This window comes from Pectinophora gossypiella, chromosome Z (assembly GCF_024362695.1).
Source record: "Pectinophora gossypiella chromosome Z, ilPecGoss1.1, whole genome shotgun sequence".
NCBI lineage: Eukaryota > Metazoa > Arthropoda > Insecta > Lepidoptera > Gelechiidae > Pectinophora > Pectinophora gossypiella.
Window position 1 is genome coordinate 17030629 of NC_065433.1, and position 27831 is coordinate 17058459.

The 27831-nt window shown below is 35.5% G+C and overlaps 2 protein-coding genes across 13 annotated transcripts; one reads left to right on the forward strand and one right to left on the reverse strand.

Moving 5' to 3' along the window:
* Positions 1–993: 993 nt before the first annotated feature.
* Positions 994–3574, reverse strand: LOC126380225 (uncharacterized). Of its 3 annotated transcripts, none has more exons than XM_050029485.1 (7): positions 3328–3574; positions 2712–2804; positions 2535–2622; positions 1988–2107; positions 1793–1908; positions 1375–1510; positions 994–1168 (listed from the first exon to the last, which is right to left on the reverse strand). In XM_050029485.1, the coding sequence occupies exons 2-7, from the start codon at positions 2775–2777 to the stop codon at positions 1023–1025; spliced, it is 672 nt and encodes a 223-aa protein (XP_049885442.1). In that variant the 5' UTR covers positions 2778–2804; positions 3328–3574; the 3' UTR covers positions 994–1022. The 3 variants fall into 3 exon arrangements, with proteins under 3 accessions (XP_049885442.1, XP_049885443.1, XP_049885441.1); XM_050029486.1 differs by lacking the exon at positions 3328–3574 and adding an exon at positions 3038–3236; XM_050029484.1 differs by lacking the exon at positions 3328–3574 and adding an exon at positions 2935–3034.
* A 510-nt stretch (positions 3575–4084) lies between these two features.
* On the forward strand, positions 4085–27823 carry LOC126380046 (H(+)/Cl(-) exchange transporter 3). 10 transcript variants are annotated; one of them, XM_050029160.1, is made up of 19 exons: positions 4180–4439; positions 5708–5784; positions 5890–5958; positions 11956–12124; positions 12773–12805; positions 15301–15330; positions 17127–17263; positions 17529–17732; positions 17869–18019; positions 18325–18483; positions 18573–18712; positions 18795–18977; positions 19185–19399; positions 19582–19790; positions 19958–20098; positions 20721–20931; positions 23659–23822; positions 23982–24195; positions 25948–27823. In XM_050029160.1, the coding sequence occupies exons 3-19, from the start codon at positions 5950–5952 to the stop codon at positions 26036–26038; spliced, it is 2460 nt and encodes an 819-aa protein (XP_049885117.1). In that variant the 5' UTR covers positions 4180–4439; positions 5708–5784; positions 5890–5949; the 3' UTR covers positions 26039–27823. The 10 variants fall into 10 exon arrangements, with proteins under 10 accessions (XP_049885113.1, XP_049885117.1, XP_049885110.1 ...); XM_050029156.1 differs by lacking the exons at positions 4180–4439; positions 5890–5958 and adding an exon at positions 4085–4103; XM_050029153.1 differs by lacking the exon at positions 5890–5958.
* The last annotated feature ends 8 nt before the right edge of the window (positions 27824–27831 follow it).

The window sequence follows — 27831 nt, forward strand, 5'->3', positions numbered from 1 at the left end:
AATGTTTGCACATTTTAGAGCGTGAAACGCGCTTTCGTTTTTTCCCCTGAACTAAAGAACCATCAGTATCCATACTTGCTTCTTCATTCGTTGAAGCAACATTAGAGATTGTAACATAACTTGCAACAACAGGAGGCGTTCCCCCAGGATCCTCGGGCGGGTCCATGGCGGGAAAATTATAAAAAGAACTACTTACCAATAACTCGTTGATATTTACACTATACACAATATAAATAAAAAATAATTAATATATACAAACTAAATTACACCTAAACTAACCAAATGATCACTTTAAATATTAGAATTAAAATTAAAATTTTAAAGCCACGAAAAAACACGTCCGCCAAACAATCCGTTTCCCGCGCTTTTTTTCCTCTAGCAAATTAAAAATTACGTATCGCACACGGTACATACACCAATATTAGCAATATTTTTCGCGGTTTGTATAAAATGTTTCCAGCTGTCAATAACAAAAAAAATATTTTTTTAACCCATAATCAAATTTTTAATGGTATTGCTGAAAGTTTAATTATAAACCATATTTTTTAATCATTATTAATAGCTTAGAAAGAAGTAATATATATCTATTTTCTACAAAGGTTTACAGACGTCCCACATCAATCGTAAAATAAGCCATCGTAAATTAAAAATAACAAAAAGTGATATATTCTTTAAAAATGGTAACCCTATTATGATTCTAGCAGTGTTGCTATCAATATTAATTTACCTTTTAACGAGGGACTATGGGACTATCCAGGCTGCGATCCCCAAAAATAATATAGATGACGCTGTTCAGATTTAACGTGATAATTTTATACCCAAAAACAAAGATACAAGATGCATATATCTGTTATCCATGAAATTAGAAGGTCAAACGAAGACAAAACTATACAGCACCATCTATAGTTTTTTTTGGGAACCTAGCCTGGAAAGTCCTTTATTAGTGAAGAAGGTAATCGAATAAATATTGATATATGTACAAAAAAAATCATGTTCAATTTAACATAGTAATGTTGTATTTATTAAAACAGTTTGGGGCTGATTTCAGGGTCAGGATCTGGATAATATTGTAGTAAATCTGCGACTGGTGCTTCTTGATCTTCATAGAAATCACAAGCAAGAAGAAATTCTCGTTTAGAATAATCATCCCCTTTACAGAACATTTCACCTGAAAATAAACGTATTTATATATGAAACATGTAAACGTTAACTATGAATTATGAAGTTTACTCCTATTTATCGTAGTACATTTATCGTAGCATGAGAGTGACATATCTCTCGTTGCTTTTGTAATAAACTTTATATTTTGTTAACTGCATTATATGAGTCAGTGCTGTCATTCTAATCATGCTACGTTAAATAGGGTCTTAATACCTTCCATATCCATAATATGAACCGGACTTCTAGATTCCAATGCTCCCACACAATAATGCTCTTCAGTTAAATCTGGATGCCAGTACATAATTGCATCTCTACAAGAAGTTCCAGCAATGGGTAAAAGTATTCTGTCCTGAAAATTACAGAATGTTATTGTGAGATATTTATGAAATTGAACACGCCAAACCTACGGTAAACTATATAATTTCAGCAACGTGGCACCTCTTAATAACATAACATTTGAGGTATTTACAAACATATATTGATTACATGATTAGATTACACTTATAGTAAGTGAAAAACAGCTCTACGAGACGGTAAGTACGTGAAAAGAACTGTAAAATTAGAATAAAATAAAGTTTATGTGTCACCAGAATCGCCCCTGCCCACCCTACTATTTTATAGTTATGTTTACCTTGCATATTATTTTATTATTGACAATAGGCTCCTTGACTTCACCAGTACAAAAGAATTTTCGTTTTTTTCGCATAATTACTGTACTGATTTCCAAAACAGTTTTGATACTGTTTCCTGTTAAAAAAGTTAAAGTGTTTAGTTTAACGTCAAAGCACAATACCGGTATTATTTAGAAGCCTACGTTTATAATTACCCTTTTCTCCATTTATAGCCTCTAGTTCACGCATGCCTCTTGCTTGTGTTTCCCTGCTATTTTGTTGTTTCATGTAATTAGCTAGTCGGTACATCGCATCTACAAACTCATCGATGGGACCTAAAAATAATTATTATTGTAGATCTTAAATTGATACAATTTTTTAATTTTAAAATCAACAATGGTGCCAAAAGTGTAGACCACTTCTAATTTTATTTATAAATTTAGGTATACCTGTTATTTTGTGATCCACAAATAGAAACGGATAGAATAGATATATAATTCATATCAAGTGAGCATCTTGTCGGCAAGCCAACCATTTGACGGGAATTCGCCTTAATTCGCACGGGTGATACGCAAGCTTTCCTAAATTTTGAAGAGGTTTACGTATGATATAATATGTATACAATATTCGTGTTTCTTTAATTTATAGGCAGTCGATTTCTCGTCCCGACTTTTTCTACGGATTACAAACCGACAGGTATAACTTAAAATAAAATCAGGAACTGTTTGCCAGAATCGGCACCTATATTATCATAAAGCTCACCAGTCCCAAAACTTCCACCATCCAGATAATTTAGAAACTGATAAAACCTTAGAGCTTCGTCTGATTCTAATTCATCCATCACTGGCCTCTGAAAAAATAAATATAATTCACATAAAATAAAAAAAAAATTGTCAGTAAAATTTAAAGTGGTGCTGAAAATTATATTAATTTACTCACAAATTTTCCGCTCCACGCCCCTACATCAGAATAAAGTGAATTTACTCTACTCGGCATCCAGTCCATTGAAGATCGGGCGACAAGAATGGGATGCTACAAAAATATAATTTTCTTACAGATTTTTTCTAAATATTGAATTTTAGGTAGGTACATAAAATTTTGCTAAAACATATTTGTCAATGTTAGAAGTATGTACTTAGTAACGTAAATAATAAATTATTACCAAGGATGGGACTTTGGCAAAAACATTAACGGATTTAGATATAAGAAGAACAACGGGTAAGTAAATAGTAAACAACATTTTTCACCAAGAAACCGTAACGTACTGTGTTTGTAGACCGAATATGAAAAATAATTTAAAAATGCTTGACATTTCTTTATCTGGAGGTTTGTAGGAATTAAAATTTTATTGGGGCTAGGTCAATTATTTTTAATTGTCCATAAAGCATGAAAATAATTGAACTAAAAGTGACTAAAAACAATAACATTTTGCTGGAAAAACTTTTTGGATTTCGGGCAAACATGAGTAATAATGAGACAACACTGTCCTAAATACCGTCAAAAATCAAAAACCGTCAAGTAGGTACCTATTGTACATCAACTTGAGGGTACACACCTTGGTACAGACAATGCCTAGAAAGAAGTCCCGCGGATTTCAATGGAAATAAATGACAAGTCTATGCATTTGGTGAATCTCAAAATTTCAAGTTTGGTGGCGAAATTTCGTATTATTTTTTCGTGAAAAATTGGGTTCCGTTCCGACATGAAAAAGATCCAAAAGGATCCTCGGTTCCGACATGAAAAAGGAATTTTTCAATTCCCAATTTCCCCATTTTTTCACGAAAAAATGATATGACAGTTCACCACCAAACTTGACACATTTTGATATTCACCCATTTAATGCATTATAATATTGTGACGCTAGCGCCACACAGTGTCAGAATCAGAATTTTTGAGTGGAATTCTTGGCTATTGGTGCTAATTCCTGTAAATACCATCTAATTTTATTTTAGGTTATATCTGTCATTTTCTTATCCGCCGAAAAGGAAAGGGACGGGTAATCGACAAGCATAAAATTTATGGAACACACGTCAATTTTAAGCACAAATCTAAAACAACCGTCTAAAAATTCGCCCGGGTTATTCATTTATTTACTCATTCTTCCTAAAATTAAGAGCTGTCAATCATCCGTCCCTTTCCTTTTCGGCGGATAAGAAAATGACAGGTATAACTTAAAGTAAAATTAAGAGATGTCTGCAGGAATCGGGGCCATTATGGAGTTTTAAATTAAATAAATTTAGAATTTTTACATATTCATGTTGTATTATTACAATCTGTAATATTTATCTGTTTTGTTTGATCAACACCGGCAAATAAATGATAAATGTTTGTGTAAGTGGCTTTATAGATAAAGCTTGCTTTGTCTTTCTTTCAGAAACTTAGAAAAATGAATGTGTCAAATCAACTGTCGTCTTTTTTTCAGTCGGGCGATATAGACATTTGCGTGATTGCTTGCTTTCTTTTTGTCTCTTAAATATTCCACCTAGCTAACGTAACGAACCAAATAGAAACTGCGACAAATCCTCAGTGTCCTATTTTCTGTCTATAGTAATCGAAGGTCATAATTTTTTCACGATATTAAATGTCATATTTTTCATTTGCATAAATAGATTGTGGTGATCGTAATAGTAGACTGCAGTATAAAGTTCCAATATAATGCTCAAATAGGTTAGTATGTATACTGCCTTCCTGTAATTTTCAATTTCCTATCACAAGCACTCGCCTATCCGTTTGTAGATCTAGTATTTCACACTGCATGCATATGCTACCTATTGTCAGTTTATTTACTCTCAATTCATGATGGATTGTGTGGATAAGGGGCGTACTGTCATCGTATCTTATTGGACTAGCTCAGTATTATTTCATTGAATGTATTTTCATAGAGAGAGTATATTCTGACAACTGGATGGGGTAATTATATTATATTATGGACTATGATTAGTGCTGCAAAGGACTTTAGGCTTTTAGCCCTAAATTTCAGCCTACCGAGTCCTTTTTGGGACTAGACCAGTAAAATAGGGCTTTAAAAGCTTCGTCATTTTAAAAAACTTTTAGCCATTTTTAAAGTAGTAGGCTTTAAAAAAGCCTATAGCCTTTTTAATGTAGTAGGCTTTTAAAAAGCCTATAGCTTTTTTTAAAGTAGTAGGCTTTTTGGGACTGGAGTCTTTATTATCATTTTTTAGTAAAAGCCTTTTTACCGATTTCAAAAAAGGGAGTTATCAATTCGATACGTATGTATATAATATTATTGGAGCTACATAAAATTCACACATGATATTGGCCTTAAAAATCGGTTCTTCTGGCGTAAGTAATTTGTATGGGGCTGACGGGACGTGCTGTTACGTATTACTATAATTATTAGACTATTTCCATACTAATTGATAGTAAGAAGTTATTTTCAATATTCATAGTTAGTTAGCTAGTTGTGCATCTAACAATAAATCAATTTTTCACTGTGTTTGTGTAGGTATATATGTTTTTAAAGTTTGTTGTACCCACACTTTTACTTTTTTTTACTTGAGAAAGGGACTGTATGTATAGCCTAAATAACCTTAAGGTCTAAGAGCTTCATAGGCTTTTTGAGCGTCTTATTTTATTAAATTAGTCTTAAACAAGGTTAGGCCTTTTTAAGGCCTTTAGGCTTATAACCAATAGGCTTGAATAGGCTTAACCCTAGCCTAGCCGCAAGTACTAAATGGCTTTATAGGTTTTTAGCCTACTAAGCTTTTTATTTAACAGTCTAGTCTTAAAATAAGGGCTAAAAGCCTAAAGTTCTTTGCAGCACTAACTATGATTTCACTTTTCTATATCATTATGTTGAAGTACCTAACTAGTTTTGAACATTGATTTTTCTAGCTTTTATTGAAAAAAATGTTGCTGTTCACATGATATGAAGCCATAAGATATTAATGCTTTTACTGCATTTCATGTTTTAGAAACTGGAATGGAGCGCTTCCCCTTGAAGTCTTCAGTCCCTAAAATGGCAACAACATACCAGTCCGTATATAAGAAGGTAAAACATATACAAATTCTGTATTATAATAAAAAATACTGTACTAATAAAATATATTTTAGTGTACCTACCCTACTGAGGCATAAGTTTTCCTATATATTGCAGATAGAATCTTCTATAGTCAGAATTCAGTTACTTCACTGATATAATTATTAAAGCCATACAATGTTCAAGGTGAGTGATAATTTATAATAATTGTAAATTTAATACAGATCATTATTTCTAGATATCCAAATCATACCTATCACACTTTATATTTTTACTGTATTGAATCATTTTCCCATTCCTATACCCTTCATACTAATCACAAGTTGCCGTTCTGCATTTCTCCACAATTATCCTAGAATCTTTTGTCTTTTGCAAATATGTTGTGTGAAACTTGTGTATGTTACCAACTTATGTAGAATATTATGTAGGATATTTACAAAAGGCAAAAGATTTCACAATATTTATATGGTGACATAAATGTTGAATTTTGGTGCTATGAAATTTCTCCAGGCGGTAACTGTTACCTAACCTAACCTAGTTAAGTACCTAACTTAGTTAAGAATTGGGTAGCTTGCTACCCAATGTACTTGTATGTCTTGAATGTCTTGCCAAAGGATGAGAATGAACGAGACAGTTAAGAGTGCAAAGTATAGATTTCATCTATATTTCTATACTTTGCAGTTGGTTAAAGGAAGCATGATGAATGTTAACTTAATTCTGTCGGGTTATTTTGGGAGGGATTTTTAAATTTCTGGCTAAAATTGATATGTTTTCCATAAATATGCGTGTCGTTTACATGTCCCTTTCCTTTTCGGCGGATAAGAAAATGATATGTAAAACTTAAAATAAGATGATGTGTACTGGAATCAGCACCATTATCTGCAATAAATAAATAAAACCATAAATACCACATTGTAATGACAAACATAGATACCTACCCTTGCCTGGTATTGTGTGGTATATAAAAGGTGTTTAAGTGCTTTAGGTTTATGCAGCTGATACAATTAAAATGAGTAATTTATATTTCTCAAATATTTACTTAATAATAAGCTACGTCAAGTACAATAATAATTCGTAAATATACCTAGACTACGTACATATGTAGGTATGCATACATAGACATCTTTTACAAATGTAGTACTTCGAGACTGCCCTCAAGATCATGTCAATGTGACAGTTCTCATATAAAAACAGAGACTTGAGCATGATCTTGAGGGTAGCCTCAGCTGAGATTTGTTTATTAATACCACCCTTAGACTTATATACCTATATTTTTTGTAATTAGTTTTGAATCATAAGCAGTTAGATAGGTAATATAGGTATGATTATTTACGAAGAGAAATAATTGAATTATCAATGTCCTTGGGCCTTAGTTAAAGTACAATAAAAAAACACTGAAAACCTATACTATCACGATAACAAAAAAAAACCGACTTCAAACGCAAAACTAAAAAGCAATAAATAAATTTACTTCGCACAAAGTAATTAGTACGTATTTTCAATTAGTTAATTATTTTATAAATCTGAAGCCGGTGCCAAGGAAATGCTACAACGAAGTACCGATTCATATATTTTTCAATACTGATTGTTTTGTAATTTTTTGTTTGACATTGTTTTGTAATTGCTTTGATATAGGTATTAAACAATATTGTGTGTACATAGTAATTTGATATTGTAGTAGGGTTGTTGTAGCATTTACTTGGCACCGACTTCAGAATTATAAAATAATTAACTAATTGAAAATACGTACTAATTACTTTGTGCGAAGTAAATTTATTTATTGCTTTTTAGTTTTGCGTTTGAAGTCGGTTTTTTTTTGTTAAAAATTTTATTTTATTTTACGATTTTAAGTGATGGTTAGACCGAGCAAGGATGCAGACAGACAGATTTTCTGATTTATATTCATATATAATAATATAATATATTATTAGTAGTGATCACAATTATTATTGATGAACATGTTTACACACACACACTCACACACGCGCTAACGCACACGAGCACACGCGCACGTACACACGCACACACACAGACACACGCACACACACAGACACACGCACACGCACACACACACACACACACACGCGCGCACACACACGCACACACACACACATGTGTATGTGTACATACACACATGTGGTTGTCAGTGGAAGCTGCTATCATACACACTCACGCATACATATAGATACAGTAGATTTCGCGTGGTTCGCTCGCTGCTAAAGCAGCTCGCGTGTCCTGTTTATTCGAAACTGTCCCTCTTCGTATGGCGGCCATCTTGTTTTTCCGCCACTTTGTTCTTTTTCACCGGCGACAGAATTTGACCAAGATTTAAATGGGTGTCGTGGAAACAAACAAAATCCAGGTGCAATAGGTTTGCCAGGCCGTAGGATGTCTCCCTGATTGGGAGCAGTTTTCAAAGATGACGTTCCGATCACACGCCTATACATCATTTTTACCCCCAAGACATTTTCTGGAAAAACAAAATTTTGTATGGCGGCCATCTTGTTTTTTCGCCATTTTGTATTTTTTTCACCGGTCATTAAATTCGACCAAGATTTAAATAGGTTTCGTGAAAGAAAAATTGGTTCAGGTGTGATAGTTTCGCCAGGCCGTAGGGTGTCACCCTGATGCAGAGCAGTTTTCGAAAATCGGGAAGTATTTCCATACTTAACATGACGATCCGACCACAACCCCGATATATATTTTATATCCCGAGACATTTTCTGAAAAAACAAAATTGTGTATGGCGGCCATCTTGTTTTTCCGCCATTTTGTTTTTTTTTACGCGCTATGGAATTTGACCAAGATTTAAATAAGTGCTCTCAAAGAAATATTGGTTCACGTGCGATAGTTTTGCCAGGCCGTAGAGTATCTCTCTGATGCGGAGCAGTTTTTGGTGATCAGAAAGTATTTCCGTACTCTACATGACGTTTTGAGTAAGCGCCCCATACATTATTTTTACCCAAACGGGCTTCTTCCAAAATCGACAAAATTTTGTATGGCGGCCATCTTTTTTTTCCGCCATTTTGTTTTTTTGCACCGGCGATTGGATTTGATCAAGATTTAAATACGTTTCGTGAAAGAAAAATTGCTCCAGATTGTATAGTTTTGCCAGGCCATAGGGTATCTCCCTGATGCTGACCAGTTTTCGAAGGCCGGGAAGTTTTCCCGAAGCCTAAAGATCGATCCGATCAATATGACTTTACAAACGCACTAGTCGCTCCTACGATTTTTGAAAATTCCCCTCGATTTCTCTGGTCTTCCATCATCAGATCCTGACTTCCTTGACATGGGACCCCCTTGGGTATATCTCCTTTCAAACAAAAAAAGAATTATCAAAATCGGTTCATATACGACGAAGATATGCCCGAACAAACATAAAAAAAAAAAAAAAAAAAAAAAAAAAAAAAAAAAAAAAAAATATACGGTCGAATTGAGAACCTCCTCCTTTTTTGAAGTCGGTAAAAAATATATAAATCGTGTACCCCAGAGTGCGCCACTGCTGTGTCAGTACTTTGTACACTTCAGTGACGAAACGAAACGGAATACGATAGTTCGATGCACACTAACCGGTTTTTAAACCACAGCTTTGTTATGAACTGTATTTTTAATTAGGTGCATTTTAAAGATATTTAAAATAGATAGGCAGGTACTATCTATTTAAGAAACTGTCGTTCTTGTTAGTTCGGTGACAAAACTGTCAAAACAGGCTATCCGCGCATTGCACTGATAGTATTTTACGAAACAACTCTTTGTTACGATCTTACTTTCAAATCTGCGGTTATAAAGATGATTACTAAATAGATGGCATGAAGAGTGTTGTTAGACAGGGGGATGTTTACCTAATGTGGTGGGTGACAGTAGGAACCGGCAGCGTCGTGGGCGGTTTATTGATTTTCAGCCGCCCGCCCCCTCCCGGGCTCCATAGAGTGCACCCCGCGAGTGCCGACGTGAGAGCTAGCTACAATTATTAACAACCCCTTATACGGAAATACAAAATTATTTTGTTTCATGATATAATGCTTCTGGAATTGAACTGTATTAATAATTTATCAATAGTTCTGTGACTTCATTTTGGTGAGTTGTGTGGTGCACGGTTTAAAGTCCGTCAGTTCATCATAACATAACATATAATTTTGCGTAGCAATAGACTAAAGTGAAATCATTTTTTCAGTAGCCTTAGCTTTTAGATAGGCATGAGATGCATTTCTCATAAGTAACCTTATGGACGTAGTGTTATTCCTTATTCTATGGGGCATTTAATTTGTTATAGGTAGTAGTTTTTAAAAGTAAATCGCAATTCCCATGGTCATGTTAACGTCAACATGTTTGTGATAACAAAGTGTAGTAAATATTAAAATTATACGACCCTTGTACAATTCCATACTTACAGGATTATTAATGTAGTGATCAATATATATTATAGGTAGAATTGTTGGTAAATCAAGTTCGCTCCAAGCTTGTATTGGTGCGGGGCAGAGTATCCTTTCTTAAGGTAGGCAGACAGAAGGTTACTAGAACAAAATTGTGTTCTATGTGGGTATTTTACTAGTTTTTTTTATTATAAAATAGGTCTGCGTTTGACCAGCATCCCACCTGATAAGTGAAAATGGGGTCGATGGTGTCGGTACACGCTTACCTAGTAAATGCCTATTCACTCTAATTTTGAAGATTTCAAGATTGTAACGAAGGGGAAACTCATACTGCGGCAGGTCATTCCGTTCCTTAGACGTTTTTATTGGGTAGGCTTGGGAGGAGTCTACTATTGTGGTGTTTTGCGAGCTTTCCAAAGTCTTCGATCGCGTTTCTCATGATATCTTGATGGCGAAACTTCGTCACCATGGAGTACTCGGTAATGCCATCGCTCTTTTGGATTCATTCCTATTTCTAGTTTAGGTACATAAATTGCTTACCTAGTCTTGTAAAATATGTAGTCGTGCTATTTGTAGATCCTTCCTTACATTTTAAAGTAAAGAATCGACAAGATTCTTTTGACGATGTAAACAGCGCCATTTTACAGGTAGTAGATTGGTTCACTGTAAACAATCTGTTACTGAATGAAAATGAAATAAAATACCTATGCTTATTTTACGCTGTGTAATGTTAGTAGGCCATTCGATTCAGTTATTCTAAAAAGTAAGGAACTGGATCTCACGGATATACCTACTGCTGTGTTTTTTTTGGGAATTACTTTGAACGTTAAGTTACAATGGAGTTCTTATATTGATAAGTTGTTCAAATGGCTCAGCCCAGCAGCATTCGCGGTTAAAAAAATCGTTAAATAACCGATGTTAAAACCGCTCGGTTAGTTTATTTTGCCTACTTCCACAGTTTAATTTCGTACGGTATCATATCATATATCTATAAAAACTTAATATAAGTACGTAAAAAACATATAGGATTGTTTGGAAAAAGATAGTGATGGGCATATTGTTAATACAATAAAGGAATAAGGATAAACTTGCTTTATATGTCAGTCGACTGCATAAGACATAGAGCAACTCGGACCTCCTAAGATCAAAGGGGAAATGTATAGGTTTTTACATAAAGATTTCTATTGATATTCAGAACCTTTGAACAAAAGTTGTAAGACAGCAATTAAACAGAAATTGTATAAAAAGCTTGTTATAAGTTTAGTGACTATTTAGAAGACTTGAATTCACGGGATCAATTGTCTGGGAACTGATATAAGGCGTCCCAATTACTAAATTATATAAGTAACAATATTTGAAAGAAGCAGCTTCTTTCCCCGGCTATACCGGTTGTGAGAAGCTGCAGTAGTTTTAGGCGGATGAGACGTTCGTTATGTAAAAATTGACGATTCAAAGTGTAACTATGTTACCTACTGAATAAAGATATTTTTGAATTTTGAAGGAGGATGGGTACCACAACGGCAACGTACGGGTGAAATGCGTGCTGATGCCTAGTTGACCTCGTAAAATAAATGTGCACACTTCACTCATTTTTTTAAATATGATTACGTATGATGAATAGTAATGATGGTTAACATTTGCTTCAGTTGTCCTTAGTAAAGCATAGCTGGCTGATTTAGTGGAATATGGTGTTTAGTTGCGTAGTGCCAATTTGATTTCAAGAGCGACAGCTTCGGGTAGTCGTGAATCGAGTACTAACTGTCATGGAATAAAATATAATAAATGTGCATGGGCATAATGCTTTTGTCAGGCTGGCGGAGCTAGTAACGGGCGTGGAGTGCCCTCCCCGAGCGAGGATGACATGGTAGATATCACGCCTGTGGCGGGCCTGCAGCAAGCCGGCGACTCGACGCCCACCAACCACGGCACCTTCCAGCTGTACGAGCACTCCGGCCGCAACTCCGCCACTAGTGCCAATTGTAAGTACACCAACTGAAACTAAGCATACAATGCTATCTATTAAGTGCTTTATGATCAATTCTTCACTTTCGTGGGTGAATCTATTTTCTATTTTTAACAGTCTAAAGATTTTAAGGATAGCGCAAATTATACTGCATCTTTAATGTGTATAATATCACAGCTTAGCAGTATTAATATGGACTACAATTATTGCTCGCGTCGCCCGATAATAATGAAACAAATCAAACAACATAAGACGATACAAAAGTTGACCATGGGTCATCAGCCCCCGTAGCATGGTTACACGCATATCGCGCGCGTTGAGATATGTGGATATGAATTGACACAATTGCTCTTTTTATCGCGTAGCCAATAGCTTCCTTTTATATACAGCAACGCGCGCGATATGGGTAATGTAGTACTTAGTACCTTACCTACACGAAATAATGCGACATTTTACCTCTCCTTCTGTTGCCCGTTGCAAAATAAATAAAAAAATATCGAAATGGAATATATGAAGAGAGTATATTAATGTTTTATACTTTGATGGCCAAATATTTGTAATTGTGTTAGGTATATATTTGAGAACTAGGATCTACAAAATAAGAGTTCAAATATTAGTAAAATATAAACTGTATTGTACAATAATGCTTCATTATTGTTTAAAGCTTACATTGCTCAGTACTTCAGTTCGTCGACTGGTAAGGGAAATATTATATTATATTATGTGTAGATGTTTAAATGTTTCATTTAGAAAACCATTTTACCAGCTTTATCACGTTTGTATGACAAGCAGCCCATAGTATTTATAGTCATAAATACACATTGCTAAATCCTAGTGCAGTGCTAAAAATATTACCTATCATAAAAGTGCGTGGCTTGCTTCACCCTCGGGGCTGCTTTTCCCTGACATAATTAGTTTAATCAAGTGAACATATAAATGAGTTCTCTTTTTTGAAACTGCTAGGTATATGTAATGCGTCCGTTCACTATAGTTTATAATACACGGTCTAATTATATCGTTGATAACTCTTATCGTAAAATATAACGATAAATACTCGATAACTGGGATCAGTCATGTGTTAGATTTTAAAGTGGTCGGTTTTGAAGTCAATTGTATTTATTTCTTGTGTCTTACATTAATACTATCAAAAATGGAATCGTCGGAGACTGAATCTCTTGGGCCAGATGTAGGTAAATGTGATATAACGCATTATTCTTTAATTTGTGTAATAGAGCTGGATGCCACATTGAATTTAGTGACGTCACATAGCCTACACCAGCAGACAAGTCTTAGGAGGGAACAGATCAACTGACGCGGACGTACAAATATAATATTATACATACCTACCTACATGGCTGTCAAACGCATAACTATCCTTTTTCCTTCGCCGTATCTAATAAATAAACAATATGTTTATTTTATATGTACCTACGAAACTTTTTGAATTTGATAGGCAGGTATGACCACCGAGAAACAGTGAAAGCGTCTAACGTACTCGTAGATTGTGGTTGGCGTGTCTGTTTCCCAAAATCAAGCCAATCGTTTGTAGAGATTTGGATTTTGCGGCAAGTGGCAAAAAAAATTGAAGCTCAAAGGTCGTATGGTACTGCTTTTAAAAGTAATAAATAAGACATATTTAAAGAAAATAAAAAACTATCATGCAGATTCTTGCATAAGTACCTAAATTCAGTTCCTATCAGGGTAGACATAACTTTACTTATACATGTAGGCATAGCCCAGCCCAGACATTCCATTAGTTGTTATCAATGCAATGTTTCACCTCGTGCGTGCGAGCGGGACAATATGTCCACGCGCTTTACGTCTCACGGCTTAAATTGACAAAGTATTGATGTATATGTGTGTCGTAGATTTTACCTAAATAAACTTTATTATTATTATTTATTAAAGTGGCTCTCATCGCGGGATGGGGTAAATCAAGTTCGCTCTAATCGTGTATTGGTGCGGGGCGGAAAATATCCCTTCTATACGTAATCTTTTTATTTGTAGCATATTTATAATTTCCACGAACTGTCATATACATGTATAATCAGGTATAATAATTTTATATTTGTCCTAAAACTAAACCTTGTAAACAACTGAATTATAGTCTACATAAATCTAAAAGAACAAGAAGTGAAAGAGTCAATGGAAAGAGTTGATATATAGATAACTTTTCTAAGCTGTCGTAACAATTTATTTGTATTTTCAAAGCCTTCAAGGCAGTGTTACATTACGTTCAACATTCACTTTGACGTCGTTATAATTCTTCCAATGACCTTCCAGACTACGTTCCGAAAAATAATATATGTAGATAGATGGTGCTGTCCACATTACTAGGGTATATAATTATTCAAAAATATGATGTAATGGTAGAAGCATAACAAATTAAATTAAAATTGATTCGCTCAAGAGTGGTACAAAAGATCTTAAATATATATTTATATTACAATAATTGTTGCTTGATATTTGGATCAGATTATGTGTAGAATTATTTTGCTGCCTATGTTGCTTCTCTTTATTTTGATAAGAATAATAGGTGGAAAATGTGTTGTGCTTTAGTGTGATAAATAGTGCCTAAGTGTCAATATTTATACAAAAAAAACAAAGATAAAAGATGCATATATCTGTGTTATCCATGAAATTAGAAGGTTGAAACGAAGGCAAATTTTTACAGCGCCATCTATTTTTTTTTGTGCAACGTATCCTGGAAAGTCCCTCATTCAACGCAATACTAAACTGTTATATGTACAAAAATTCGTAACTTTGTTCTTTTTCAATAAATTGAGTATAATTTACACAATAAATATAAACTCTATTTGAATTTGAATTTTTAAATTGACATACCTATTTTGCACACTTTGTGTGTAGTTTTTGTGTAAAATTCGTAGGATTTGTTTCGACATCCATGGCAACCCTAATTTTGACGTATCAATTCATTAGGTACCTATTCATTTCATTCATCTGTTTCCTCATTGTTGATCAATTTAATCTGGTTTTTGTTTTTTAATCATTTATTTTTGTCTATGTAAATGTGTTAATAGCACGATAGAATATATTAATTTAGTTTTCACTGGAACAGTAATGTAACGTGGTATATTTTAGTATCGGACGTCAATAATGACTAGAGCGCAGTGACGAAGCTGACAAATTATCTTGAGATTTAGTTGATAAATTAGGTTTAAATTGTTGCAGGGGACGCAGTCATGTTCTCAGGAATGCAAGGTAAGTTGTTCAATTCCAATAAATGACATTAGATGGCTGTGGACGTGTCAGCCGCCACATCGAGCCAGCCTGTTACACTTATGTTTACATTGTTTGTATGGTACATACATCATAAAAATGTTATTGAAATTTCGATAAACGTTACAAGTACTATCTGAAATTGTCTTAACAATGAAAGATCGAAATAGAAAAGGAAGTAATTCATGATACTACAGGGCATTCAATTATTACCACTTTAATTATCATGCAACACAAATTCACAGCCACTTTTATAGCAATAGTAACAACCTAACCTGTGTTGTGCAGTGTATTTAGTATCATCACATTATTTTTTATCTATTAAAGCATTTCACTTCTTATTTTGCAGAGACAGGTCTGATTTTGGTGTTTTTTTCTTTTTAGTTGTATTTTTTATATTATTTAAAATCAGAAACATTTTGAGTATTTTGTATTTATATCAAATATATCAGTCATATAGAAAAAAATAACTTTTTTTATTTAACATTTGAATTCCTAAGGCCCAGATGCCATTTGAAATTCAAAACCCATTGTTAGCCCACAATGTTAAAGGTATTTAAAGTGTATTTGTGATTCTGTACAGGGACAGTTTCCCTTTAATACTCCAACACAGTTTTTATGTATGTCTGTTTGTTCGCCACATTGCCTTCGGTTCTAACCATTAAAGGGCTGGCAAAGATGTATTTTTGGTACCATATTAGGTATCCGATGAAAATTTACACAAAATATGCATTATTATAGCAGATATAATATTAAGCCCCTGGCACGCCTGATACAGGACAGAAAATGTTACCATATGATAATAAATTATTTCACTGCTTTATTGACTCTGCTACATGTAGGTTGTGATGTCAATGACCGACTTTACCAAGCTAGCCTAAAGTATAACCTTGCATTTAAATATTCCATGCCTGGTGATGACATTCATCTAGTGTAGTGTAGTGTAGTAGCATACTAGCTAATTTTTTTCTAGATAATGGGGATAAAAAAACATTGTTATTGCCTTAATGTCATTTCATCCTGTTTTACCACTTTAAGATAGATAAAATTTTTGAGTATGTAGGTACATACTTCCCACAACTGTGTTAAATACCTAATACCTACTTCATAATAGTCAATATGTAGACTGCTCTTAATTCTTAGAATATTTTGAACTAGTGAATGGTCATGGTCACATGACTGTTTTAAATAAGCTTAAGCAGGTTTTTATTTATGAATTGCTTCATTTATTAATTATAGTATCTTTATTATTTATATATTAATTATAGTACCTTTGTCCAGACAAATTAAGAATTAAGTGAAATATTAAAATATAATTTGGTTTTATTGATGCATGCTAGTTGTTGCATTGGGTCTTTTTAGGTTTATGTGATGTAGATTTTATTACATACATACACATATAAGCCCATGAATATATCCCATTTGGGGTACTCAGAGATACATCCATCACAAGATGAACTAAGTACCCACACCACACCACGTTTATAGAACTGTTTAATAATAAATTAAAAATAATTCACAAATCTGAGTATCCAGATAATTTCACTCATCTTAAATCAACAGTACCACTCTATGCCCGACTATTCACTAAATGTTTCATTATTCATTTAAAAATACAAAACGAAATTGTCAACCAATTTAATTATGCATTTGAAATAAAACATTTTCGATGTTATTCCTGTCACAAATGATTTACAGCATTAAATTATTTGTTAGGAATTGTATATATGGTTGTCAAAATTATAAGTTAAATTAATTAAAAATAATGTAACTTGCAGCAGATGATGAGATACCTGGGATTGGTCAGTATGAAGACTTCCACACTATCGACTGGCAGCGCGACATTGCTCGCGACCGCATGCGACACAGGTATATTGTGAAGAAACGACAGGATTCTATATGGGATCTTATAAAAGTAAGTTTCTTCATGGTTTTACAGCATAATGAATAGTGGTTCTGTAGACTCTTCCAAATTCTTCCTCTTTTGAGATTTTTGTTTCTTAGGTTGAGATGAAATGTTTCAATTGTTTCACATCCGCCGTAGTATAGTCACAATGTGAATTATCTCTTTACCGAGTCCACCAACGTGGCACTCTCTAGTATGACCCTCGAGTACTAGCCCTAGCAAATGTGAAGTCATTAAGTTACAATTTCAATTGCAAAGTGTGTTTAATCCACAGGGAGCACATGATGCATGGTCAGGATGGGTGTGTGTCCTGCTTGTTGGTGTGTGCACAGGAGTAGTAGCGGGTGTCATAGACATCGGGGCGTCGTGGATGACCGACCTCAAGTTCGGGATCTGTCCACAAGCCTTTTGGTTCAACAGAGAACAGTGTTGTTGGTCGAGCAATGAGACCACTTTCGACCATGGAAACTGTTCTCAAGTTTGTATAAAATATACTTTATTTCCTCTGATAACCTTAGTTTTATATATCCTTTCTCTAGATAACTTATTACAAAAATAGTTAATAAAAGGGTTTGTAGGATATAACAGATACATAACTCGTTACTTTACTGCAGTGGCGGACCTGGGCTCAACTATTTGGAGAAACGCGCGAAGGTCCCGGCGCATACATTATCAGCTATCTGCTGTATATTGTATGGGCGCTAATCTTCGCCGCATTGTCTGCCTCTCTGGTCCGTATGTTCGCACCCTACGCTTGCGGCTCTGGTTAGTATTTGTATGTCACCAAACATAATTTTTAGATGTTATATCCTCTAACCTTCGATATCGCATTAATGAAACTTTTTTACTGTGTGGATAGATAAGTTTTTGGTGATTGATTTTATAATTATTGGGCACTGTCTTGAGCCTGGGGTTACATATTTTTATCAAGAATGAAATGGTATTTTCTGTTTTAATGGCGCTGCAGCTCTCGCTCAGTCAGAGGAATATAGGAATTATCTGACGAGAAAATCAATATATGCTCAACAACATTTTTTTAGTATGTTGTATATAAAATTGGAATATTTCAGGTATACCAGAAATTAAAACGATATTAAGTGGCTTCATCATCAGGGGATATCTTGGGAAGTGGACCCTCATCATTAAAGTGGTCGGTCTTATATTATCGGTATCTTCTGGATTGTCGCTGGGCAAGGAGGGGCCCATGGTTCATATTGCTAGTTGTTTGGGTAAGTACATACATCTTTGGATAACTGAATTGATATTTAGGGAATAGGTACTTATGATTGTGTGATGTATTTGTATCATTTGTTAACAGGGAATATATTGTCGTACCTATTTCCGAAGTACGGAAGGAACGAGGCGAAGAAACGTGAGATCCTATCGGCAGCCGCCGCGGCCGGCGTGTCCGTGGCTTTCGGAGCGCCTATTGGCGGAGTGCTCTTCAGCTTGGAAGAGGTTCATACATTTTTTCTATCAGGATTTTAAAGTGATGTCTTATAATCTTATTGTTAACCTTATATGTATCCTCTTTCTCCAGGTGTCCTATTACTTTCCGCTGAAGACTCTCTGGCGATCGTTCTTCTGCGCGTTGATTGCAGCTTTCATACTGCGCTCGATCAATCCCTTCGGAAATGAACACTCTGTGCTCTTCTTCGTCGAGTACAACAAGCCTTGGATATTCTTTGAGCTCATACCTTTTGTTGGGTTGGGTATCATTGGGGTAAGTGGGCTTTGGTAACTTTGTTTATTACTTGCCTCTGTTCAGTCTGGTAACCTAGTGTCATTTAGCCATTTGCGTAATTTCGCCGCATATATTATTACTTTAGTATTAAGGGAATAAATGAGTGGTGGATCGCAAACTACTACATATAACTAAAAATACGTTTCAAAAAGGTGCGTAAAATAATGTTCCACATAACTTCCACAGGGCTGCATAGCGACAATCTTTATAAAGGCGAACTTGTACTGGTGCCGCTACCGCAAGTACTCGAAGTTGGGCCAGTACCCGGTGACGGAGGTGCTGGTTGTAACCCTGGTAACCGCTATCATCGCGTACCCCAACCCGTACACCCGCATGAACACTAGCCAGCTCATCTACCTGCTCTTCAACCAGTGCGGCATTTCCAACTCTGATCCTCTATGGTAAGTTGACACTGTACCTCGCGGTGATAGTTTGACGCGTTATTTACCATTTAGTAACTAGTCGCGACGTCTTTGCATGATAATGTACGGGCGGTGACGCTCAGGATCTTTTTATATAGCTCCATGTGAGATGGGCTTAGACCCATCATTCAATCATTACTAGTATTGATTTTGTTTTGCAGTGACTACGACCGCAACTTCAAGGGCGTGAACTCTGCTATCGAGAAGGCGGCGGCCGGACCGGGCGTGTACCGCGCCATCTGGCTGCTGCTGCTGGCGCTGGTGCTCAAGTTGGTCATGACTGTCTTCACCTTTGGCATCAAGGTGCCCTGCGGACTTTTCATCCCCAGTCTCGCGCTCGGCGCCATCACGGGACGGATTGTTGGCATTGGTGAGTTACTAATGATATTGACTGCCGCTGCTCTGAAACGGATTTAATTGCGTGCTTAGTGATTAATAACGAAAATCTGACATGTAAAATCAAATGGTACTTTTCTTACTTGTTGTAATTTTATGAAAATCTATTCTCAGGCAAATCAGACTAATATTCATTTCCAGGTGTGGAGCAACTAGCATACCACTATCCAAAGATCTGGCTGTTCTCCGGAGAGTGTTCTACTGGCGACGATTGCATCACGCCGGGCCTGTACGCGATGGTGGGCGCGGCCGCAGTGCTCGGCGGCGTCACCAGAATGACAGGTGCGGCTTGTTCTGACTAATGTATACAGATAATATAATGTATAGGTACATATCAATACACCGTAACATGATACCTATAATCTACACAGCGCTGTGGAGTTTTCCCACGCTATTGTATTGAAGCATACGAATCTTTGGAAAGAAGGCCTAAAATATACGAAAATAAAAGAAATGTGCTCGATTCCGAAATATTTCATGCGTTTAGTGTTTTCATAAGCGTTTTGTCGTATTTTGAGGTAACAACAGTAATCTGTTTAAAACATTTTGTTTCACTTTTCATATATAATAAGTCTAGTAGTAGTAGTGCTATTAGTGGCATTCTGAAGACGTACCTACTCTTTTACCTATAAATGCGACCAATCACCTTGCGACAACAAACTCTGGTGGTGGACGTTTTCCCTTTTTAACGCTTACGCTATCGGCCCGCTTCTAATCCAATGCCGTGAGCCGAAGTTTTCGCCCACCTGGGCACCCATAGGTCTGTAGTTTTGAATTTGTACCGGGTGAGGTCCCTCAGTGTCCATCACTTGTCGGGCCAAGTAATTGATGCCATCTGAGATCTACAATAACACGCGCATAAGATTATGCTGATACACTTATGAATTTTTCATTTTGTCGTCAGTATCCCTGGTGGTGATAATGTTCGAATTGACGGGGGGCGTGCGCTACATCGTGCCGCTGATGGCCGCGGCGATGGCGTCCAAGTGGGTGGGCGACGCGCTGGGCCGCCAAGGCATATACGACGCACACATCGCGCTCAACGGGTACCCCTTCCTCGACAGCAAGGACGAATTCCAACACACCTCTCTTGCCGCGGACGTCATGCAACCAAAGTAAGTTAATGCTTTCTACAGTGCGGCGGCCGAAAGATGTTCGACTTGATAGTTATCAGACTTATAAACGGAAACCTGTATAGAAAATTAAGTCCTATAGCAATGACATTAAAAAAAAACCGTCAAGTCGGGCTTCTTTCCAAGGCCGGAATTTTAGCGAAAGGAATTTTAGCCTGTTATAGTAAATTGGTCTATGTGCCTGTGACGGGAAATAATGTAACGTTGTTGTACTTTATTTTATCGTATCCCTTTATCAGTGCGATAAGTTTATTTATATCAGAAGATGAATGGGAAACAATAATTATGATAATAAGCGATTTTTAATGTTGACTACTCTAAAGTGCCTACAATTTTAGTTATAAAGTTGCTTTTGCGAATTTGAATGTTGCGAAAACATTATTATTTATTTAAGCGAATACATACGAATTTCGATAAGCATGTGATTGCGTGTGTTAATATAAATAGAGAGTTGAGTTACATAGTAAATTGGTCATCATACATTGAGTGTGAGTGTGGTATGTGTCTGTGACGACCCCGTGAAGGTGTCGTCGTAATACCAAGGTACAAGGTCTACGTATACGAACGAATAGTAGGTACGAATTATTATTGTAATTGTTTATTTTGTTTCTCTACTTGCGTGTGTAGGATGAATTTAGATTACGTAGTTGCTTATCTTCCCAGGCTTGTCGTAATAGTTGACTAAGGGAATATGTCTACTCGACACGGAGCGCCATTATAAGGTTAATCATGTCATCATCATAAGACTTGTATCAAAAGTGACTGTAAGTTGTCTTCAGATTACTTGTGGCCATGCTCTGCCCATTAGGTGTCACTGGCGTGGGTTTGTTTGTGTGTAGCATTTTACTTATTTTGTTTTGTTACTTTTCGTTGCGTCTATACTGAACCTGTGCTTAGCTGGGAATGAATAAAAGCAACACGTTTAGCTGAGTATTTTCCCGGACATGTCGAAAAAACCGACACAGGGGTTGCGTCTTTTCTATCACGTTTATAACATGCGCAATAGGCATCACCTGTCAGTGTCACATATGGTTCATCATAATTATGCAATCGTTAGACAATCAAAAGTGACTGCAAGTTGTCTTCTTACTAATAGAGGCTCTGCCCGCCATAGGGATGGACGGGTTTGACTTTTGTTAGAAGTTTGTTGGCGAACAATTATGTTGATTATGACTAGATAAAGATATGTTGCTGCGTTGCGAATGTTTACTTTAGGACTTCATTTAGGACTGGGGGTTCAGAGACGCGTGCAGCGGTTTGTCATCCCGGGCAAGTCGTAAACGTCACACCTCTCTCCGACACCCACTCATCGCTAGCTATGTTTAAGTCCCACGTAATATTGCCATAATATTGCGAGCATATTGGCATTTACGGACACAAATCCCGGAAACCACGTGCTATCCATAATCTATGATTCATTAAGTCGAATACAGTGGTTCAGAGCCCGGGTTACACCCTGACCATGAAATTACGATGTAAGTCACGAGCTCTCCACTATCACGGATTCTTAAATGAAAAGTTGTACTTCATATGAGCGACGTGTCGCGCTGATCGTATACCACTACATGGTTCATCATAGTTTAAGGACTTTCAAATATAAACACAGAACAGCTTTGGGCTTCGGAGCAATGATGGCTCTGGCCACGTGAGTTTATATAAGTAAATGAAAAGATGTGGTGATCTGGACACCTAAGGTGTAATAGAATTTGCTACCTGGACCCAGGGGTCCTTTACGCATAAGGATGTGAGGCGAAGTATCAAAATGTATGTGACAAGAATATTTCAAATTATGCATATGTTAATTTGTAGCATAAGCGAATGTTGACATCAATTTGTTATTATCCACTACCTTCGGCTTGATTTACATTTTGTGCCATTAAGCGATATGCAACTGTTATAATGACCGTCAAATTATGTCCGTTAAATTATGTTAGTGTTTATATTAATATGTTAGCTCATCTCGGATTTATATAATTGCGTTTACAGTAAAATTATCATAATTGGCTTGTGTACATTTTAATTGATTGATTGTGATTTTGTTCTACTAATTTCGTCATATCGATACGTTTCTAGGTATTACGCTTCTGCGCAATCGCGTTAAAAGGTTAATAACCAATAAATAGTTTTCATTAATGAACATTCCAAAGTCGAATCCAGTTAATATAATAAAGGCCAAAATTTGTGAGGATATGTCCATGTTTGTGGCTCTATCACGTAAAACCTACTGAACAGATTTTGATAAAATTCTACAGTGATAAAGTATAGTAGCTTATACATGACAACAGGACAATGATAATTTATAAAAACTTTATGTAATATATATAACGATAAATGTCAAGTAAGTCTGTAAAAAACTACCACTTTGAGCTAAAATGGCGGCGATCTAGCGCTCTGTAAGCGAGATGGAGGAAATATTCGCTCATAGCTGAATGTGTGACTCGATCGCGGGCAGACGTGTATCTGTTGGTTATCTTTTTATGCTTAAACCGTGAACCGATTTAGATGAAAAAACATAGAATATTTTCCAGAGACAGTCTTGAGAAGTCTTAAGCGGATGAAGTCACGGGCGAAATACTAGTATATTTTTATGCATGTGTGACTAGTTTCATAGTATATTGCATAATAATTGTGTGCCACGTGTATGTTTGTTTTGTGAGTGTAGTATCCATCAAAAAGTCGATTTATTTACAATTGTATTGTTTTTGTCAGGCGCAATGAAACCCTCGCAGTGATCACGCAAGACTCGATGACGGTAGACGATGTGGAGACTCTCCTGAAGGAGACGGAACACAACGGTTACCCGGTCGTAGTTTCCAAGGAGTCGCAGTACCTCGTCGGATTTGTGTTGCGCAGGGATCTCAACCTGGCTATTGGTAAGGGGTTCCACTAAATATTTACCACCGAAGTCTTGAATTGAGAGTGCTTTTCTAAAGCATTTGAATAGTAAGAATAACTCACTTGATCGAATGCTGATGGAAATTTCGTTGTTTGATAGGGACGTTTAAGTATTTATATCTGAATAATATTTGCAGCAAACGCTCGTCGTACAATCGAGGGTCTGACGGGTCAGTCGCTGGTGTGGTTCTCGGGCACGGGCAACCCGCCACCGGGCCCGCCGCCTTGCCTACCCCTTAATCGCATCCTGGACATGGCGCCCATCACCGTCACCGACCAGACGCCCATGGAGACCGTCGTCGACATGTTCCGCAAACTTGGCCTCCGGCAGACGCTTGTTACGCATAACGGGTTAGTAATATCAGTATAGTTGCTTCTTGACTTTGTTTACTAGAAATATATTGAAATATTAAAGGGTATAGCGAGGTAAGGAAGACGAAATGGCCCCCATGGCCCATGACGGAATTATCATTTGTACTGGTATTGGCACTCTAAAAGAATACGAAATGTAAGGTCGTTGACCCCTGACCTTGACCTGTCTTTGAGATATTCGAGAAAGTTCGTACGCGCGCCGAGTTTTTTCAAATTTTTTTTTCCGAAAAACTATAAAAGCTAGAAGGATGGGACCAATTGCGTATAATTAGGGATACTTTGAAAAATATTTTGTATTTTTTTCAGAGTTCTGGTGAAATGACAACTGTGCAAAATAATTAAACAAAATATAAATATATTTTTTTAGTACTGTTCTATTATGTTTACCGCGCCAAAAAATATATATAATACTCTTTGATTTATATACTTACACCACACAAAAACTGATCAAAATCAAAGAGGCGCTTCTTGAGTAATTATGAATTTACTTAGTGTGCGTACGGCTGGTAGGAACTAATTAAAGAGGTCGTTTTTAGATTAATTATTATAATTACATGTTAAACATAATTTTAATCATCATCATTACTATTTTCATTTATTACAACATTGACTGCATCATTTGAAAATATTTTCGACAGAATTTCAGAAGGACGTAAAATGCGAGATAGATATCTCGCATGAGCTAAGTAATATAATTATTACACTTGCGACATATGAAAATAGACTAGCGAAAATCGTATTCTGGGCAAAAGAAAACCCATTTATGCAAACCGTTTACAATCTGTACTACGAACGGGTTTATAGTTGATTTTGCTGGGCCAATTTATGGTACGGAAAATGATGCCACTATTATGAAGAAAGTGTTACAGGATGTTAAACTTAAAACTCTATTACGTCGAAATCGTGGCCCAGCAAAATCAACTATAAACCCGTTCGTAGTACAGATTGTAAAAGGTTTGCATAAATGGGTTTTCTTTTGCCCAGAATACGATTTTCGCAAGTCGATTTTCATATGTCGCAAGTGTAATAATTATATTACTTAGCTCATGCGAGATATCTATCTCGCATTTTACGTCCTTCTGAAATTCTGTCGAAAATATTTTCAAATGATGCAGTCAATGTTGTAATAAATGAAAATAGTAATGATGATGATTAAAATTATGTTTAACATGTAATTATAATAATTAATCTAAAAACGACCTCTTTAATTAGTTCCTACCAGCCGTACGCACACTAAGTAAATTCATAATTACTCAAGAAGCGCCTCTTTGATTTTGATCAGTTTTTGTGTGGTGTAAGTATATAAATCAAAGAGTATTATATATATTTTTTGGCGCGGTAAACATAATAGAACAGTACTAAAAGAATATATTTATATTTTGTTTAATTATTTTGCACAGTTGTCATTTCACCAGAACTCTGAAAAAAATACAGAATATTTTTCAAAGTATCCCTAATTATACGCAATTGGTCCCATCCTTCTAGCTTTTATAGTTTTTCGGAAAAAAAAATTTGAAAAAACTCGGCGCGCGTACGAACTTTCTCGAATATCTCAAAGACAGGTCAAGGTCAGGGGTCGACGACCTTACATTTCGTATTCTTTTAGAGTGCCAATACCAGTACAAATAATAATTCCGTCATGGGCCATGGGGGCCATTTCGTCTTCCTTACCTCGCTATACCCTTTTATAGCATTAAGATGGAATACATGACAAGATCTTGCACTTTCCAGACGCTTACTGGGGGTGATCACCAAGAAAGATGTGCTACGACACGTAAAGCAGATGGACAATGAGGACCCTAACTCTGTATTGTTTAATTAACTTATTATAAGATGATTTGAGTTGTCTACAAACTAATTTTATTTTAATAATTAAGGAATCTAAATAGTTAAATGAAATTTTATTTTTATTAATGAAATAATATTCTGCTACGAAACCACCTGGACTGGCAGCTGTCTCGCGATGTGTATAGACTTGTACTGTGATACGGATGTCGGTTCACATAGGCACCATCTAGATAAGAGATGTTATTTATATGATTTCGAGTGGCAGGATCTAATATTGTTGTAATATAAATCGATTAGGATGTGAATATTGACACATGAGCCATTGTAAGATATTGCTAATCAATGAGATGTAAATTTTGTATCAAAGAATCTTATCCCATACTAATTAATCTATACTGAATACAATATTTAATTATGTAGGAGTGCTATTTATTGTATTTATGCAGTGCTGTGTTATTATTGTTTCTACTTACGCATGTCATATTTGCTCCTAAAGATTTTTGCTATTTGTATATTGGAAATATTTTACTGCTGGAAATAGTAATAGCCTCACTTGTAAAATAACGTAAACACTACTGCAATGTTAATCTACGAGTGTTTTATTTTAATTGAAGGAAGTGGTCTCGCTATTCATGTAATATTTCTTTGTAAAAAATATGAACAAACTTTCTACTTTATATTTCATTATTGACGATAAGGTTCATGAGATTTTAACCAATAGAGTATGTGAAGAGGCTTGAAATATCATTTAGCAAATTAAACGTGTGTCTATATTGAATATTTTAATTTATCGCATTTTAGTATTACAAATGCGAGAGAATGAATTTCATTACTAGCTATTCTTAAAATGTTTAAAAAATACGTATTCTGTGCGTATAACGTGCTCGATCGGTATTCTTGCTCAGCGACTGGTGTCGCACACCCAAACATATTTTAATTTTGTTCCGAACGAGTGCCATTTCTATTTTTACAATAATATTCCAATGCAGTGCGCTGGCCTTAATAAAACGTAATTGATCAACCCCACTATATTATCAAGTAAATAAGTATGCAGTCAACATTTATATTATTAAATATGCAGATTACCTAAGTTACTAAATAGATTACATGTTATATATTTATTTCCTCATAATACTCTGTTACATGGGTAGTTTTTAGCGTAGTTACAGTATTAAAGCAATCGATATATAAATGTCATATTAAAACTTTATTTAAGAAAGTAAAATAAGTTTGCTGCATTGAAATCGCAACAGTACGTGTCGTCGGCGCATGAGGCCATGTTTGATTTTGTTTTATTGTACAGTATGAATGTTGTATTACATTATATACAATTGTATTTTTATATAAAATGACTGAGAATTTAAAATTATATTTGTTAGGGATTTGTAAATATACATTAATATTGTATACACAAATGTACGAGGCGCATCCAACTGATGTGCTATTTTGTATTATGTAAAATCTACATAGGAATAATTACAATATATTAGTCAATCAGCGATGTCTTTATACATATAAATGTGCAATATTGATTTAAAGTCACATATTGCCGTTGCGCTCTTGATAATTATATACTATTAGTAAACATAAAACTTTATTGTTGTGAATCAAATGGTTTTTTTAAATCTATTTTTATTCGCGATTCGTGATTAATGCATAATCGAGCAATGAACGTTAGCACTGTTAGATCTCAGCAATAAGAATATCGAGTATCTATAATGTTTACAATGTATATCGACATGTTGCGTTTTTCGTATAAAGATATATGTCGTCATTGAGTTTAGGAGATATTATTGAAATATAAAGTATAATTAAATCACGACCTCT

What these genes read in the sequence shown, in the direction of transcription:
- LOC126380225 (XM_050029484.1), bottom strand. Translation starts at nt 3,012, where the DNA reads ATGTTGTTTACTATTTACTTACCCGTTGTTCTTCTTATATCTAAATCC. An exon ending in GGGCGTGGAGCGGAAAATTT is followed by an intron (nt 2,623 to 2,711) that starts GTGAGTAAATTA and finishes TTATTTTTTCAG; the next exon opens with AGGCCAGTGATGGATGAATT. An exon ending in TCATATTATGGATATGGAAG is followed by an intron (nt 1,169 to 1,374) that starts GTATTAAGACCC and finishes GTTTATTTTCAG; the next exon opens with GTGAAATGTTCTGTAAAGGG.
- LOC126380046 (XM_050029156.1), top strand. Translation starts at nt 5,716, where the DNA reads ATGGAGCGCTTCCCCTTGAAGTCTTCAGTCCCTAAAATGGCAACAACA. An exon ending in TCATATTGCTAGTTGTTTGG is followed by an intron (nt 18,484 to 18,572) that starts GTAAGTACATAC and finishes ATTTGTTAACAG; the next exon opens with GGAATATATTGTCGTACCTA. An exon ending in CGGCGTCACCAGAATGACAG is followed by an intron (nt 20,099 to 20,720) that starts GTGCGGCTTGTT and finishes TTTTGTCGTCAG; the next exon opens with TATCCCTGGTGGTGATAATG.